The sequence below is a fragment of the Panthera uncia genome, chromosome D1 (assembly GCF_023721935.1).
Source record: "Panthera uncia isolate 11264 chromosome D1, Puncia_PCG_1.0, whole genome shotgun sequence".
NCBI lineage: Eukaryota > Metazoa > Chordata > Mammalia > Carnivora > Felidae > Panthera > Panthera uncia.
The window spans coordinates 81,614,660-81,629,979 of NC_064808.1; the positions used below are offsets into that span (position 1 = coordinate 81,614,660).

At 52.9% G+C, this 15,320-nt stretch overlaps 1 protein-coding gene across 1 annotated transcript in view; it reads left to right on the forward strand.

Annotated features, from left to right (window-relative positions):
• The window catches only part of IGSF9B (immunoglobulin superfamily member 9B), a 36,074-nt gene that overhangs the window by 14,159 nt on the left and 6,595 nt on the right, over positions 1–15,320 (forward strand). Inside the window, exons 11-17 of the mRNA XM_049654068.1 lie at positions 1,248–1,359; positions 3,744–3,919; positions 5,004–5,230; positions 6,164–6,248; positions 8,519–8,680; positions 9,055–9,100; positions 9,674–11,323. Of these exons, the coding sequence (XP_049510025.1) occupies positions 1,248–1,359; positions 3,744–3,919; positions 5,004–5,230; positions 6,164–6,248; positions 8,519–8,680; positions 9,055–9,100; positions 9,674–11,323 (2,458 nt within the window). The remainder of the gene's footprint in view (positions 1–1,247; positions 1,360–3,743; positions 3,920–5,003; positions 5,231–6,163; positions 6,249–8,518; positions 8,681–9,054; positions 9,101–9,673; positions 11,324–15,320) is intronic.

Sequence of the window (15,320 nt, forward strand, 5' to 3'; positions counted from 1 at the left end):
GCCCACCCCTGAATCAGGAGCCTGCCATGTGTAACCCTAGCCCTCTGTGGACTCTGTACAAGGGAAGGTGACATGGGGTCTGTCCTGGGGAGATCTTTTTCTGGCAAAATGTACCCAGCAACACCCCCCATAGAAATGAGGCATGTGTGTGGGCAGTAGCGACTGTGTCTAGGCCTAGAAGGGGAGCTGGAAGAATGGAATGAGGGGGATCTGGGAGGGGACCAGTGTGCTGAGCTCCAGCAGCTGGGCCTGGCCTGGAGGTTACTGGCGTTCCCATTTCCTGGGTGCCAGGGGTTATGTTCCCACTTCTTTTGCCTGAGGTGTGTGTCCCTAAGACCTCAGCTTGTAGCCTGCCCCTCTGGGGACTGATAGCTAGTTGTAACAGTGGCCAACACTTCGAGCATTTACCACCAGTTTTAGGCTCTGTCCCAGTTGGTGCCCTATCATTTTTAACCTATGAGGTGAGAGCTGATATTTCCCCAGTGTACATCATTGAAACCAAGGCTGGCATGGATCACACACCTTGCCGAACATCACATCACTAATAACTGCTGGGTCCCGGACTCAAACACAAGTAGAAGTTCTTTTTTTAAAAAAAAAAATTTTTTTTAACGTTTATTTATTTTTGAGACAGAGAGAGACAGAGCATGAACGGGGGAGGGGCAGAGAGAGAGGGAGACACAGAATCGGAAGCAGGCTCCAGGCTCTGAGCCATCCGCCCAGAGCCCGACGCGGGGCTCGAACTCACGGACTGTGAGATCGTGACCTGAGCTGAAGTCAGACGCTTAACCGACTAAGCCACCCAGGCGCCCCGGCAAGTAGAAGTTCTTAATAGTTGTGTTGTGCTGCCTCTCACTTTGATGTTCGGGTGGAATATGGCTACCTTTCATGAGGCCAGAGAACTTTATAGGAGAGGGGCTTTTTAGCTTGGACTGTGACCTTGAGGGAGAGTGTTTCTGTATTTGCCAGGTGAGCACAGGATTTTGGCCTGGGATGACGAAGGTTCTGGTTTCCCTTTGGCCATGTTCCTGATGTTCGTGCCATATCTTGCTAGAAGGACTCTATGGCACAGTGGGATGGCTTTTCTTCTGCAGTCCTACTGTTCAGGGCATCAGCTCCTCAGCATCCCTCACCATTCCGCGCTCCACTTGAGGCACTGCATTTTGCTACTACGCAGTGCCACTGTGGGTGCCCAGCTCACTGGGCCCAGTTCATTTCAGTCTGAGAGCACTCCACTTGGTCTCCAGGCACCAGCCCCCATGCCCCGGGCAGTGTCCGGGTCCAGGTCTCCATGACAACTGCCAACGTGTCCTGGGAGCCAGGCTATGATGGAGGATTCGAGCAGACATTCTCAGTTTGGTACGGACCTCTGTGAGTCACCCCCGCATGCTTTGCTCTCTGCTTCTCCCTCCCCCAACCCCTGACTTCAGTCAGTCCCTGGGGCGGGTGGACGTTATGAGAAGGATACAGTTCTTTGCCTGCTAGACCTCCAGTCAGTGAGGTGTGTTGACATAGTGACTAGGTCTTGTGGGGAATGGGCACGTCTGTGAGGGATTCGGGGCATTCTGCGTTCCTAGCCTAAAAGGTTTGGATGCCAATTTAGGCTGTTGCCTGAATTGACCATCACCCTCTGCTGCTCTCTCTTCAGCTTATCTCACTACCCCTTTTTGTGTCCTTGGTTTATGCTTCTTTTAGGTTCCTCTGTCCTCTGGAGTCTGGAAGAGACTCCCAATCTTCAGTGGCATTGAGAAACAGCCCAGCTGGAAGCGTAGAATCTAATTTTTATTCTCTCGCTTTCCCAATGGTTCCAGAAACTGACGTGAAGTGGTGCTTGCCTTCTGGCCTTGTCTTCAGCATCTTCATTTTCTCTAGGACCCTGTGTTTCTATTGTGTTTATATCTCTGCTATTAATTTGGCCAGATGTAGTGATTTGAGATCTTTGCTTAAACCTTGGGGTAGGTAAGGGATCTTAAAGATGCATACATAAATCAGGCTGAGGTCAGGAGGCACAGAAAAGGTGGAGAGAGGGGCTGTAGTGGACTTCCTTCCCATCACGCAAGGGTTTTTCTCCCCCACATTCCTATCCTGAGCCAAGAACTGGCCACCTGCAACATGGGACATCCTTGAGTGGGAAGGATGAGCCCTCTCACTTCCTCCTTTTCAGACCTGCCTCATCTGGCTATGTATTCCCAGCCAGGCTCGATCAGGGCCTAGGAAGGAGGAAATATTCCTGTAGAGGGAAACTCATGGAGATTCAGGGAGAGCCCTTGATACACTAGTCAACATCAAGGGGGGTTAAGAGGAAGCTGCCCTCTTTCCCATCATGATGTTTTGGTGGGTACATCCTGAATATTCTGGATGTTTTGAGTTCTGACTAGGCAAACAACCTAGATGATGAGTGTGGGGAACTCTCTGAGTTGCAACCAGAACATCCTCCACCCCTTAATCTCTGTTCCTCCCAAGGCAAGGTGGGGGGCTGGGCGGGGGAGGGCTCCTGACAACCCTGCCAGGTGACTGCTGCAAGAATCATGGTGCTGCTGGGCAGCTGTGTGTCCAGGGAAGGGCCTTTGGCAAGGCCAAGCCATCTTTGGGGATGTCCAAGTGGCAGGTCTGGGTGTAGATTGGGGTTTCCCTCACTGCTTGCGGTCCTGCTCCATGCTGCTGCTCATCTGCACCGCTTTATCACACTTTGCTCACTTGCTTTGGTGCCCGGGGCGGTGGGGTGGGGGCGGGTGGGAAGGGTAGTTGCAAAGTTTGGGGAGGTCTTCTTCCCTCCTGTTGTTCTGATTGCCTCTGACTCTCCACGTATTGACTCAGACATTTGGCACTGGCCTCTTTTTGCTGTGCTTTTTGCTGCCTCAGCTCAAACTCCTAAGCATTCATGGTAGTGAGCATTTAAACCTAGAGGGAACCCCGTGAGCGGGCATCCACTAAGTTGTAGCTCAGGGCTGCAGGAAGAAAGCTGCCCAGGGTCTCAGTCCCATAGGATGATGTCTCCTCCCCGTGGTGATCCCAGGGCACTGCACCTGGAAATAGCAGGGATGGAGAGTTAGGTGGGAGGTGTAGAACAAACGCTAACCTTCACCCCTAGTTCCAGGGTCCTCCATGCACAGTGTGACCTTGCCCTTGATTATGAGTTCTAACTGTTAAAGCCTTAAGGATCCTGGTCCTCACTGTGGGGAAATCCCTGCTCATTTTTGTCTTATACCCTAGGCTTCTTCAGGTGACTCAAACCTTGTTGGACTGAGTGAGCCCTCTGGGTTACTTTACTCCCTACTTTTCACTGTCCCTGGGAGGGTGGGCAGCTGAGGTCACCTGGATTTCTTCCCTAGTCCTGCCATTGCTGAATTGCTCATCCTCACTTCCCCACGATGGTACCTGCCTTGTTCCTACTGTCCTTACTCTCCCAAGGCAGATGTACTCTTAGGGCTGTGACCAGGATAAAGATCCCCCGCCCCCCAGTGCAATTGGTAGTTTGACCAGTATTGTAAGCCTCACTTATATCTAAGGGTTCCTTTTAGTAGAGGTGATGCCACTGGTGGCTGGCGACCGGCGTTAAAGACTGGCACAGCCAGAGTTGGGAAGGTCATCCCACCTTGGTCATTTCCTCTTTCTATCCTAAAACCAGGGAAGGCCAGGTCTGCCCAGTGCCACCTCCTTGAGGACCTTGCATGCATTCTCGTGTCTCCAGTGTAACCCACCCCACCTCCTTGTCCCCGATCCTCTCTCTTTCTTTTGGCCAGGATGAAGCGGGCACAGTTTGGGCCCCATGACTGGCTATCTTTGCCAGTGCCACCGGGACCCAGCTGGTTGCTAGTGGATGCCCTGGAGCCTGAGACAGCATACCAGTTCAGCGTCCTGGCCCAGAACAAGCTGGGAACGAGCGCCTTCAGTGAGGTGGTCACTGTGAACACTTTAGGTGAGGACCCCGGGCTGGGATGTCTTGAGGATATTTCCTGGAGGATCTGGGTAAAGACGGTAATGGTGATGATCCTAGCAGATAACATTTACTTCTTACTATGTGCCAGGCACCTTGCTACATGCTTCAGGTAATCATGTCATTTGATCTCCCAAGAAGGACTTCTCATCCCATTCTTTGAGTTTTGCCTGGACCATAGTGCCTTGACCCACATCAGAGCACTTTGGGCCAGGTTCCTTTCAACATTTATCCTTCCTTGGTAATCCACATGTTTGCATCTTCCTGTGGCTTCACAGGGCAGGCTAGGAATCCTTCTTCCTCCTTCTGCACCCTTGCCTATTCTTTCCTCTGGCCCTTGGCCTCATTTGGTGGCTGGTGTGTGGCCAGTTCTCCCTGTCAAATCTTAGTCATGCTGACTCTTCCTTCCTGGACCCAGTGGCTTACTGCATTCCACCTGGAGAGTGGCCGTCAACAGGTGGCACCCCTCCAGCCTGTTCCTGGATCCTTTACTGCCACTAGGGGGTGCAGCAGTGATGGGATGCTTACCCCTGCTCTGGAGCTTTCCTCCTTGGCCTTTTTATTCCCCACCTGTGCCAAGAAGGCAATTGAGAGTAGACAATGTGCTATGAGAAGACAATTCTAGCTCCTTGGAAGAGAACATAAAATACATTTTGTAGTATCTTTTTAAAGATACTATCTTATTTAAAAGATTACATTTAATTCTCCCATCTCCTAACTCTCTACACGACCCCCCCCCCCCCCCCCCCCCCCCCCCCCGGGTTTTTTTTTTTTTTTTTTTTTTTTTTTTTTTTTTCCATTTGAGACACTTCATTCCCTCATCTATGTTTTTAGAAGTGCTGAGAAAGTAGGTTCTTGTGGCTGTGGGCCACTTCCCTTGGGTGAGGAGGGCTCTTTTGTGTGACACCCTTGTCCTTGAAATGACTCCTGCATGGCAAAGTGACCATTGCCTTGGGGCCACAGTGCCCTAGAGACACATGCTGAGCCAGAAGGCACTTTAGAGAGGTGAGGGTACAATGATCTCGGCATCGCCACATACTTTCCCTCTCTCCCCTCTGTGCCACAGCATTCCCTATCACAACTCCAGAACCCCTGGTGCTGGTTACCCCACCGAGGTGCCTCACAGCCAATCGGACCCAGCAGGGTGTGCTCCTGTCTTGGTTACCCCCTGCCAATCACAGCTTTCCCATTGACCGCTACATCATGGAATTTCGTGTCGGGGAACACTGGGAGACGTTAGATGGTGCCATCCCGGGCACTGATGGAGACTTCTTTGCCAAGGATCTGTCACAGGTGAGGTGTCCAGCCTTTCCTTGCTGCTGTTCCCAAATTCTGGAAGTGTCATGACTCTCTGGAGTCACTGAACGCTTTGAGTGAGGTGTACAAGTCAGGTGTACAAGGTGTACAAGGTGTACAAGGCTGAGCCATGTGCTGCCCCACACCGTGATTCCTTTATTCTCAGATCTGCTACCGAGGTCTGGGATCCGTAGATCATGGCAACTGGGGTCCTACAGACTCAGGACCAGTGTTTGGCAGTGGTGACTTTTATTGCCTTGAGGGCTTTTTCCACATACAGACATAAGCTGGAGCCAGGCAGAGCAGGTTAGGAGCCCAGATTGTGTAAATAGACAGTGACCTCATCTCCCTGCTAGGGGTCTAACTTGGGCTGGGTGAAGGATTTCCCAGAAGGATTGTCTTCTAGCTTTGCCCAGGGAAGGACCCCTGCTTTAACAATTTAGAGTCCTTAGAGGAATATACATACATACATACAAATATATATATATATATATATATATATTCCAGCTGACCCCCTGCTTTAAACTTTGATGTCACTCTAGCTGGAGAGAGGAAACAGCTTATTATTACATGGATATAGATAGCCTCATCTATCTTTCTGTCTTCCTTCCCTGGACACTCATTTAATGATAGCATTGGGGCTCCTGAGAGCCTGTGTGAGCATCTCTTTCCAACTCTGCTTTCAGTGCCCTCACTTTTGTAGATTGAAATCTGCCATGGTAGGAGTATTTTTATCATGGAAATTGGCAAGTGCATTTTTCAAATCAGGACTTTTTTCTTTTAACCTGAGAGCTGGTTGTTCAACACTTGCAGTATGCCACTGCTTTGGGTACCCCATTCCATGAAAGGTCATTGCAGGGTGGGTGTAGTGGTGGGTCAGTGGCTGTCTCAGATTTCTGGGCTGACAGGCTATTATCCCTGGGACTGTAGGACACCTGGTACGAGTTCCGGGTTCTGGCCGTCATGCAGGATCTGATCAGTGAGCCCAGCAACATTGCCGGTGTCTCCAGCACAGGTACTTGGGCTGGGGGGTTCTCTTACAACTGTGGGGGGTAAAAGCCACGTGGGAATCCCCCAGTGAGATAACTAAAATGAGGAAAGAAGGCTGAATTGGAAACAACGGAGAGCTCTGGTTGAAGCTTGAGTTGTAGTGTTTCTTAAGGCCCTCCAACCCATTCTTCTGCATCCATGATGGACAGGATTTCTCCAACTAAAGAGCTGCATTTATGACACTTTCTAAAAGATAGCTGCAGAAAGAAATGTCGCTAATCTCATTATAGTTGTCAAAAATAACTTGACTTAAGTTCTTTTGCTATAAAATCCCTGTTTCCTCCAGTGTTGTCCTCTATAATGGGCTGGGGCAGTGAACTGGAGAGACAACAGGTCAGCACATATTTATTGAGTGCCTATTATAAGACTGCTTTATAATTATGGTGGTTTTATTTGGAAAATTACTGTTTGGTGTTGTTTCCCTCTACCCCTTCGTCTCCCTAGATTTTTTTCAGGCTAAATACAGCCAACTCCCTAGCATTTTCCCCATTTATCTTTTTTTGTCTTGGCCCTGGTCCCATTTATACACATCTTTCTCCGCTACAGTTCCTGCCTGAACACAGAAGAACCCTTCCCTTGCCCAGTGAAGTGGCTCCCTAGGTCTGGGAAGAGGCTTTTGCTTAGTGATCAAGCAATGGCACCATTTCCATGGGCATTGCTCACACAAAGACCTCTGGGACCAGTTGGCTCAGAGCTTGGCCAAGAAGCTCATGCAGTAGTACTCACAGAGCTATAGAAGCACCAGAGCAGGCAGACTTGGGGGAGGAGAAGGAAAGACTGAAGAGGCACCAGAGCCCTGGGGCAGTGGGGTGTGACTTCTGCATCATGCTAGGCACCGTGGACCGACCTTTCTTTCTTTCTTTCTTTCTTTCTTTCTTTCTTTCTTTCTTTCTTCCTTCCTCCCTCCCTCCCTCCCTCCCTCCCTCCCTCTTTCTTTCTTTCTTTCTTTCTTTCTTTCTTTCTTTCTTTCTCTTCTTTCTTTCTTTCTTTCTTTCTTTCTTTCTTTCTCTTCTTTCTTTCTTTCTTTCTTTCTTTCTTTCTTTCTTTCTTTCTTTCTTTCTTCTTTCATACAAAAGTCCTGCTATGGACACATACCTCTGTCGTGGCTTCCCTCTAGAGAAGAGACTCAGAGGAACAGGGAACAGAGTTTGCAGGATAGAAGATGTGAAGGTTTTCATCAGTGAACTATTCTGTGTACAGGGAAGATTCCTCATGAGTGAATGAAGGTGCAGCAACCTCAGCCCCCCTCCCCCCATCTTTAAGCCTCCCATTCCCAAAAGCTGTAGCATTCATTTGCCAACTCAACTCATCAGTGTGATTTGGGTTATTTTCATCCATCGTTATATCACCATAACAATGGGTTCCAGCCAAATATATCAGACTGCACAGAACCTAAAAAGTGGCACTTACTGTTATAACTGACTTTGAAGTAGGGTACAGTAGATGGGGTGTAGTCCTGGCTCCACTAACAAGCTGTGTGGATTTGGGCACAAAGTGAAACTCACTTCTTTACCTGTAAAATGAAGTGGGACCTGTGTTGAATGTCTATGCTAGCTCCAGTATTCTGAACTTGAGATGATCAGTACATGCTAACCTTCCCTGTAGAAGTTGCTTAGTTGTGCTATAATGACTTAGAAATAGACAGATCTGAATTCTGTGGTCACAACCTCTTCTCCCTGCTATAGCATTTTTCCCTCAAGGTACCTTCACATCTACACTCTCATTTTGTTAAGATGACATAGCAGAAGGCAGAAAATACCAACAGGAGGTCAGAGTAGCAGTGTTGTGGTTTGGGCACTGATCTGTAGTATCTATGTAAGCAACTTGCACAAACTCTGCCATGACAGTTTCTTTACCTTAGAAAATGAGAGCAATAGCATGTGCTCTGTCTCATTTGAGGGTATCAGGTAATATGCGTGAGAGCCCTTTGCAAACAGCAGTAGCCAACTATAGATTATTATTGAAATTATTACCCTTATGGGGTAAGGTATAGATGTGATTTCTTCTTTACAAGCTCTGTAGCTATCACTTGACTCCCATAAACTAGTCTTTTCTGTCTCTTCCCCATCTATACAAACCTCTTCAAGTGCTAGAGTTGAACATGGAGCCTGAGCTTTAACATTGTCTGTTCTACAGAGGTAGGGAAAAATACTTGGGAGGTAGTTGTCAGTGTAGGTGGGGGCTGTTATGGGAGGGAGGTAGGGAGTCATGTGTGTTCCTCGCCCCTCCCTGCAGACATCTTCCCACAGCCGGACCTGACCGATGACGGGCTAGCTCGGCCTGTGTTGGCTGGAATCGTAGCTACCATCTGCTTCTTGGCAGCTGCCATCCTGTTCAGCACCCTGGCCGCCTGCTTTGTCAACAAGCAGCGCAAGCGTAAGCTCAAGCGCAAAAAAGGTGGGTGTTTGCCCCCACCACCCTGCTCTACCTGGCTCAGTTTCAAATGCTCCCCATTGGGACAGAAGGTCCACTTTTAGCATGGTCTCCCTCGAAAAAAAGGGAAATTGGAATCTTATGGGTAGAACTACCAGCAGGACTTGATCTGGAAGAGGGAGTAAGGAAGAAGGATGCTGGGGAGGGTGTGCTGGGGCCAGAATGAGAGAGAAGGCAGGTGTAGTGGTGGGCACAGGACTCTGGACTGGACCCAAAGATGCCTAACATTGGAAGGGCTTGCTGTCCTATGTGGCTTTGCTCCAGCCCCTGAGGACACCTGAGATAAATTTTGTATCCCTGGCCTCAGTAGGGTCTCTTCCCCTTCTTTTTCCTTCCAGATCCTCCACTCTCCATCACTCACTGCAGAAAGAGCTTGGAGTCTCCGTAAGTGCCCCTGCTGTTGTGACGTATGGGCAGAGGGTTGAGGGTGGAGACAGGCAGGTGGTTTGTCTCACTCAGCCCCAAGACAAGTGTTTCCGAATTGTTTGCTGTTAACTGATCTGCACGGTAATTTTAAGTTGTCCACATTAACAGAGGGAGCAGTAGAGTGGACAGTCCAAATTAGCAGATAATCTCCTTAGCTTTGGAACGTGTTTGTTATTTTTTTTCATCCTAATAGATTTGCGTTCATAGTGTGTTTTGCTTAAGTTAATATTAAGATGGGCTTGCATTGCTTGAACACCCTGGAAATGAAGGTGACTGGACAGAGTGTGGCAGACAATAAGGGCAGGACAGAATAAAAGTAGAAATGTGGGTGTTCATTCAAAAAATGGCCAGCACACATTTAGACAGTGGAGAGTTGGCCAAGGTATTTCATGCCAAAATATGCAGCCCATCTGCACCCCTTTTCCTTAGTATTATCTTAGGTGTTTGTGGTTGTTTGTTAAGAGAAGAAAAAGAAGTGCAGGAGCAGGTGTGCCCTGCCTCACACTCCGGCTCCTTCACTCACCCCCACAGCCTGTCATCTGGCAAGGTGAGCCCTGAGAGCATCCGCACTCTCCGGGCCCCATCGGAGTCCTCTGATGACCAAGGCCAGCCAGCAGCCAAGAGGATGCTGAGTCCCACCCGGGAGAAAGAGCTGTCATTGTACAAGAAGACCAAGAGGGCCATCAGCAGCAAGAAGTACAGCGTGGCCAAGGCTGAGGCTGAGGCTGAGGCCACGACACCCATTGAGCTCATCAGCAGAGGCCCTGATGGCCGCTTTGTGATGGATCCCTCTGAGATGGAGCCTTCGATGAAGAGCAGGCGCATCGAGGGCTTTCCCTTTGCCGAGGAGACGGACATGTACCCTGAGTTCCGCCAGTCAGATGAGGAGAACGAGGACCCACTGGTGCCCACATCTGTGGCTGCCTTGAAGTCCCAGCTGACCCCTCTGTCATCCAGCCAGGAGTCCTACCTGCCACCACCAGCATACAGCCCTCGGTTCCAGCCCCGTGGGCTGGAGGGCCCCGGCGGCCTGGAAGGTCGGCTCCAGGCCACAGGCCAAGCCAGACCTCCCGCTCCCCGGCCCTTCCACCATGGCCAGTATTATGGGTATCTCAGCAGCAGCAGCCCTGGGGAGGTGGAGCCACCGCCCTTCTACATGCCAGAAGTGGGCAGCCCCTTGAGCTCTGTCATGTCCTCCCCACCCCTGCATACTGAGGGGCCTTTTGGCCACCCCACCATTCCTGAGGAAAACGGAGAGAACGCTTCCAACAGCACGCTGCCCTTGACTCAGACACCCACAGGAGGGCGCTCCCCTGAGCCCTGGGGTCGGCCAGAATTCCCCTTTGGGGGACTGGAAACCCCGGCCATGATGTTTCCCCACCAGCTGCACCCCTGTGACGTAGCCGAGAGTCTGCAGCCCAAGGCTTGCCTCCCTCGAGGACTGCCCCCCACCTCCCTGCAGGTGCCTGCGGCCTACCCGGGCATCCTGTCTCTGGAGGCGCCCAAGGGCTGGGCAGGCAAGTCGCCGGGCAGAGGCCCCGTCCCAGCACCGGCCTCCGCTAAGTGGCAGGACAGACCTATGCAACCTCTGGTGAGCCAAGGGCAGCTAAGACATACCAGCCAAGGTATGGGCATACCCGTGTTGCCTTACCCCGAGCCGGCTGAGCCGGGGGGGCACAGCGGCCCCAGCACATTTGGCCTGGACACCCGGTGGTACGAGCCCCAGCCCCGGCCCCGGCCCAGCCCCCGGCAGGCCAGGCGCGCCGAGCCCAGTTTACATCAAGTGGTGCTACAGCCCTCCCGGCTCTCGCCTCTGACCCAAAGTCCCCTGAGCTCCCGCACCGGCTCCCCTGAGCTTGCCGCCCGGGCCCGGCCCCGCCCGGGCCTCCTGCAGCAGGCAGAAATGTCGGAGATCACCCTGCAGCCACCGGCCGCTGTCAGCTTCTCTCGCAAGTCCACGCCATCCACCGGCTCCCCTTCCCAGAGCAGCCGCAGCGGGAGCCCCAGCTACCGGCCCACCATGGGCTTCACCACTCTGGCCACAGGCTACCCCTCCCCTCCGCCAGGCCCTGCAGGGCCTGCGGACAACCTGGATGTGTTTGGACAGACGCCTTCCCCTCGAAAGATGGGGGAGGAGCTGCTCAGACCAGAGCCCCCCCCACCGCCATTACCTACTTCAGGGTGAGTGTGAGCTGGTTTCTCCTGCCCACCTCCACCTGGTCATCTTCCACCCCCCATTCCTTACCTGCCCTCCACCCCTTCCATCAACCCAAATGACAGGGCTTGTCTGGACATGGTGCAGCATCCCTTCGGGAGAGTTCTGGTCTTGGCATCGACAGGGTGTGGTCATGGGGTTGAAGGTGGGGCTTACCTGCCCAGGTACCCTGCCAGGAGCATGAGGGATCTCCTCTACCCAGCCCAGAGATCTCAGGAGGCCCCCAGGGTAATGCGGAATGGACACACGTGGGCAAGGAGAGGAGGGTGTGGTGTGTCCGAGTGAGGGGTCACCTCAGTTACTCTTAGAGTGGAGAGCTCTCCATATCCCCGTGATCCTGGCTTTGGGGGTGGTTCCAGAGTTTACCCAGAGACCTTGTATCCAGTCTCCTTCCCTTCCCTGGGCTGTCCTCCCTGCTAAGCAGGACCCTGAAGCCTCATTTCCCTGGACCACCAGGCCTGGGGCTCCTCTTCCCAAGCTCCTGCCCATAGCAGCCTAGAGAGCGCCGGGCCCCTCCCACAGACTCTCCAGGGGGCACTCCTGGAGGCTGGGAGCAAAATCTCAGGCCTGTGAGCTGTGTGCCTGGAGCCACATACCCTACCCCAACCTGTGTGCCTCACAGGAAGCGGCAGACAGACAGACAGACAAACAGACAAGCTCCTGCGACCAGCCTGCCTGAGAGGGCACACACTAAACTGTAGCAGCTGGTATTCCAGGTACCAGAGTCAGCCTGGATGCCCGTCTGTACCTCTCTTTCTCTCATCTTTCTTCCCTGGCCCTCCTCTTCCTCCTCCTCCTCCCCCTCCCCCTTCCTTCCTCCTCAAGTCTGGTTTTCTGTCTGTCTTTCTTCCTTCTCCATCTTCTTTGGGTTGGCCCGACTTGCTCCAAAGGGCTTACCACATCTCTGTAGTGCCCCCGGTCCCTCCTGCCCTCCCTCCCACTCTCTCTTTCTCTCTGGTTCCGTCCTTTGGTCTCTTTTCTTGATGTGGCCGCCTGTGCAGGGGAGCAGAGTGTTCCAGAGGAGGCTGGTCTGGTGGTAGGCAGGATGGGAGGCGGTTGGAGAGGAGGGAGCCCAGCGCCCTTCCCCTGCCCCATGCACTCCCACCCTCTCTGGTACCTGGAAGTACAGCCTCCCCTCCCACTCCCCCCTGCTCCTGGCAGGTGGAGAAGGTGGAGGAGAGCTCTAGCTAGGACGCCAGGCGTGGCGCGCCCACGGGACCCCGTGCCTCTGTCTGTGCAGGAGATGCTGTGCGCCGCAGCCCTGTCTGTGCTTTGTGCAGCGCCCATCTGCCTCGTCCATCGTGCCGTCTGGTTCTCTGTCTCTCTCCTCTCCTTCCCCTCACCCCATTCTCTGGCCTCGCTTGTGGTTCTCTGGCCCCTGTGCTCCTCCCCTCCTCCCCTCTGGGTGTGCGTGGGTGGTTCCCCCACGGCCCGTGTTGATAACTGCTTTGTTTCTGATTGATCTCAGCTATCTGGGCAGTGTTGTCGAGACAAGCCTCTCCTCAGCTCAATAGGTAAGGGAGCTCCGCGGCTGGGGTGGGGCGGGGGGGTGGACAGGCGGACGGGGCTTCGGCAGGGCCATCGCTTCCTTTACAGGGGAATCCAAACCATGTCCCCTCACCCCCTCTGTGGGCGGCAGCCTCTGCTGCTCTGTTCCCACGGCTTCTGGGTTCCCCACATCATGCTGCTCCAACAGCCTCACCAGGCCACGCTCGGGCACCGCCTAGCTGCAGCTTCTGATTCCCACCCCACATGCCAAGCCTGTCCCAGAGCCTCTCTGCAGTTTTCCTCACTCAGATCCCTGCTGCCAACACACCCAGGGCCTCCCACAGAAGCCCCCTGAGACCCTGCATGTACCCCAAGGGGCCTAGAATGCCTAAATCTGCTTTGCATCTCTGCACCTCTGGAAACGTCAGGGCCACACTCATATCCAGAAACAGACCCCCTTCTGCCCTCAGGCATAGCACCACCCCCTTCCTTCCTAGACCCCGCAGAGACTCAGATCTTCCCCTCAGGTTGCTGGTCCCTCACAGTCTTCTTGGGATCTTACTAATATTCTCAAGGAGCACAGGGTTGGGGTGTGGCCCAGTTCCTTCCCTCAATAGCTGGGTCTTCCTTAGGACCAGGTCACCTGTAGTCCTGTGAGGGCAAGGGCAGGGAAATGTCACCACTTCCCATGTTCCTTGCCCTCTATAGCCCATTCTTGGTTGTTACAGGACTGAGATGTAGACCTCGCCCTCAGGCTTACATAGCTTCCAAGGTCCCTGTAGTAGTCACTCCTGATCTCCTTGGGTCAGAGCTCTAGGGTCTTGGGAGGATCTTCCCAGGGAGAGAGGACAGGCTTCCCCTGGGCAGGAAGAAATTGAGCAGTAAAGCACTGCGCTCTGCTCTCCACTGAGGTTGGTCCTCTTCTGGCATTCTCCCAGGTGGAAATCTAGGAACTTGGGCATTTTAGAGGGGTATTGAGTCCCTTACAGAGGCTTAGGGTCACCTGAGACTCACTGTCTCTCATGGTGACTAAGATACTTCTTTTTTCCATGGACGCCATTGGCTGTACTTCTGGGAACAAGCAGTGTGGAGTCAGGAGAGCCTCCTGGTTTCCCTAGGTGAGAAGCATCGGCATCCCTTGCCCACCTAGTGATGTCAAGGGAGGCTGATTATCCGAACTCAGAACTATAAATCTTCAGTCATAAGAGTGGCCTCCCATAAGGAGGACTGGGATGCTGTGCCATTTCTTTATGATCTGTAGCTATAAAATTGTAGCAGCCAAGAGGCCCTGGGATCGCGTCTGCTGCTGGTTGGGTGCCACAGTGCAGCCATTAGTACTGGAGAGAGCAGGGAGGGTGTCAGGAAGTAGTTATGAGGCTTCCTTCATGAGGAGCCTCCTGTGGCCTACTGGGTGGGTGCTCCAGGGGATGGTGACTGGACCATCCTCCACCTTCATTACTCTCTCTCCCTGAACCCTAGTTGTGACCCCTCTGTCACGCCCAGAGAGGTGATAGCACCAAGACCAGTTCTCACTCCACTCTTGGAAAATGCCTGGACCTCATTCCCCATTGTTACTGCCACTCCCCTCACCCAGCTGTTGATCCCTGTCTCCACAATGTCCCCACTGCACCAGGTCTGAGAGCTGAGCTATCATACTCTCACTGCTGTGGCAAACCCAGAAACCAAGGGCAGCGACGAGGGAGATTTGGTTCCTTGGGGCCTGGCCAGTATCCCCAGCCTAGGAGAATAAAGTGCTCCCCGCAGCCTCGGAGTTAGACCTTGATGGTGCTGGGCAGCAAGAGCCACCGCTCACTCCTGCTTGCTGAGAGCTCCCTGGGTGCGGTAGCTGCTGGGGCCATTGGGAAGCGTCAGGCTCCTCTTCAGACGCTGTCTTCATGCTGCGCCTTTGCATGTGTCTCCACTCGGTCTTGCTTGGAGAAGATGTGACACGTCTTGTCTACGTTCGTTCTCGCTCTGTTCCTGTTTCCTTCAGTCTCTCTCCTGTTCCTTCTCCCCAAACCTGCAGTTGTCTTCCCGCCTCTCCTCCTCCTCTCTCTCTCCCCTTTTTCTCCTCTTCCCAACTCCCACCTCAGAGCGGGGAGTTGTATTGCGTGGACCTGCCCCTTCTGTGGCCGTCTGGGAGGCTGGTGCTTCTCTCGGCTCCCTCTCTCATACCAGTAGCAACCCTCTTCTCACACCACCCTTGAATCCCCTGTCCTGTTAGTGCCGACTTTGGTCTCTAATCAGGTGGGTCTGGGAGGATGGATGGGCCCCCTTTTCCTGGTGAACTGCAGGAAGGAGCTCCCATTTGGAAACAAATCTCTCCTGAGTTCTGAGGCCAAACACTGAGTTCTGACCCCACTAGAAAGTGGGGTGGATGCTGGGTGGATGCTGACCTTCACAATTCTGGCTTTCTGCTTTGTATATGGAGAATGAAGTGACCTTTTTCCTGGCTATGCCTCATATGTGAGTGGA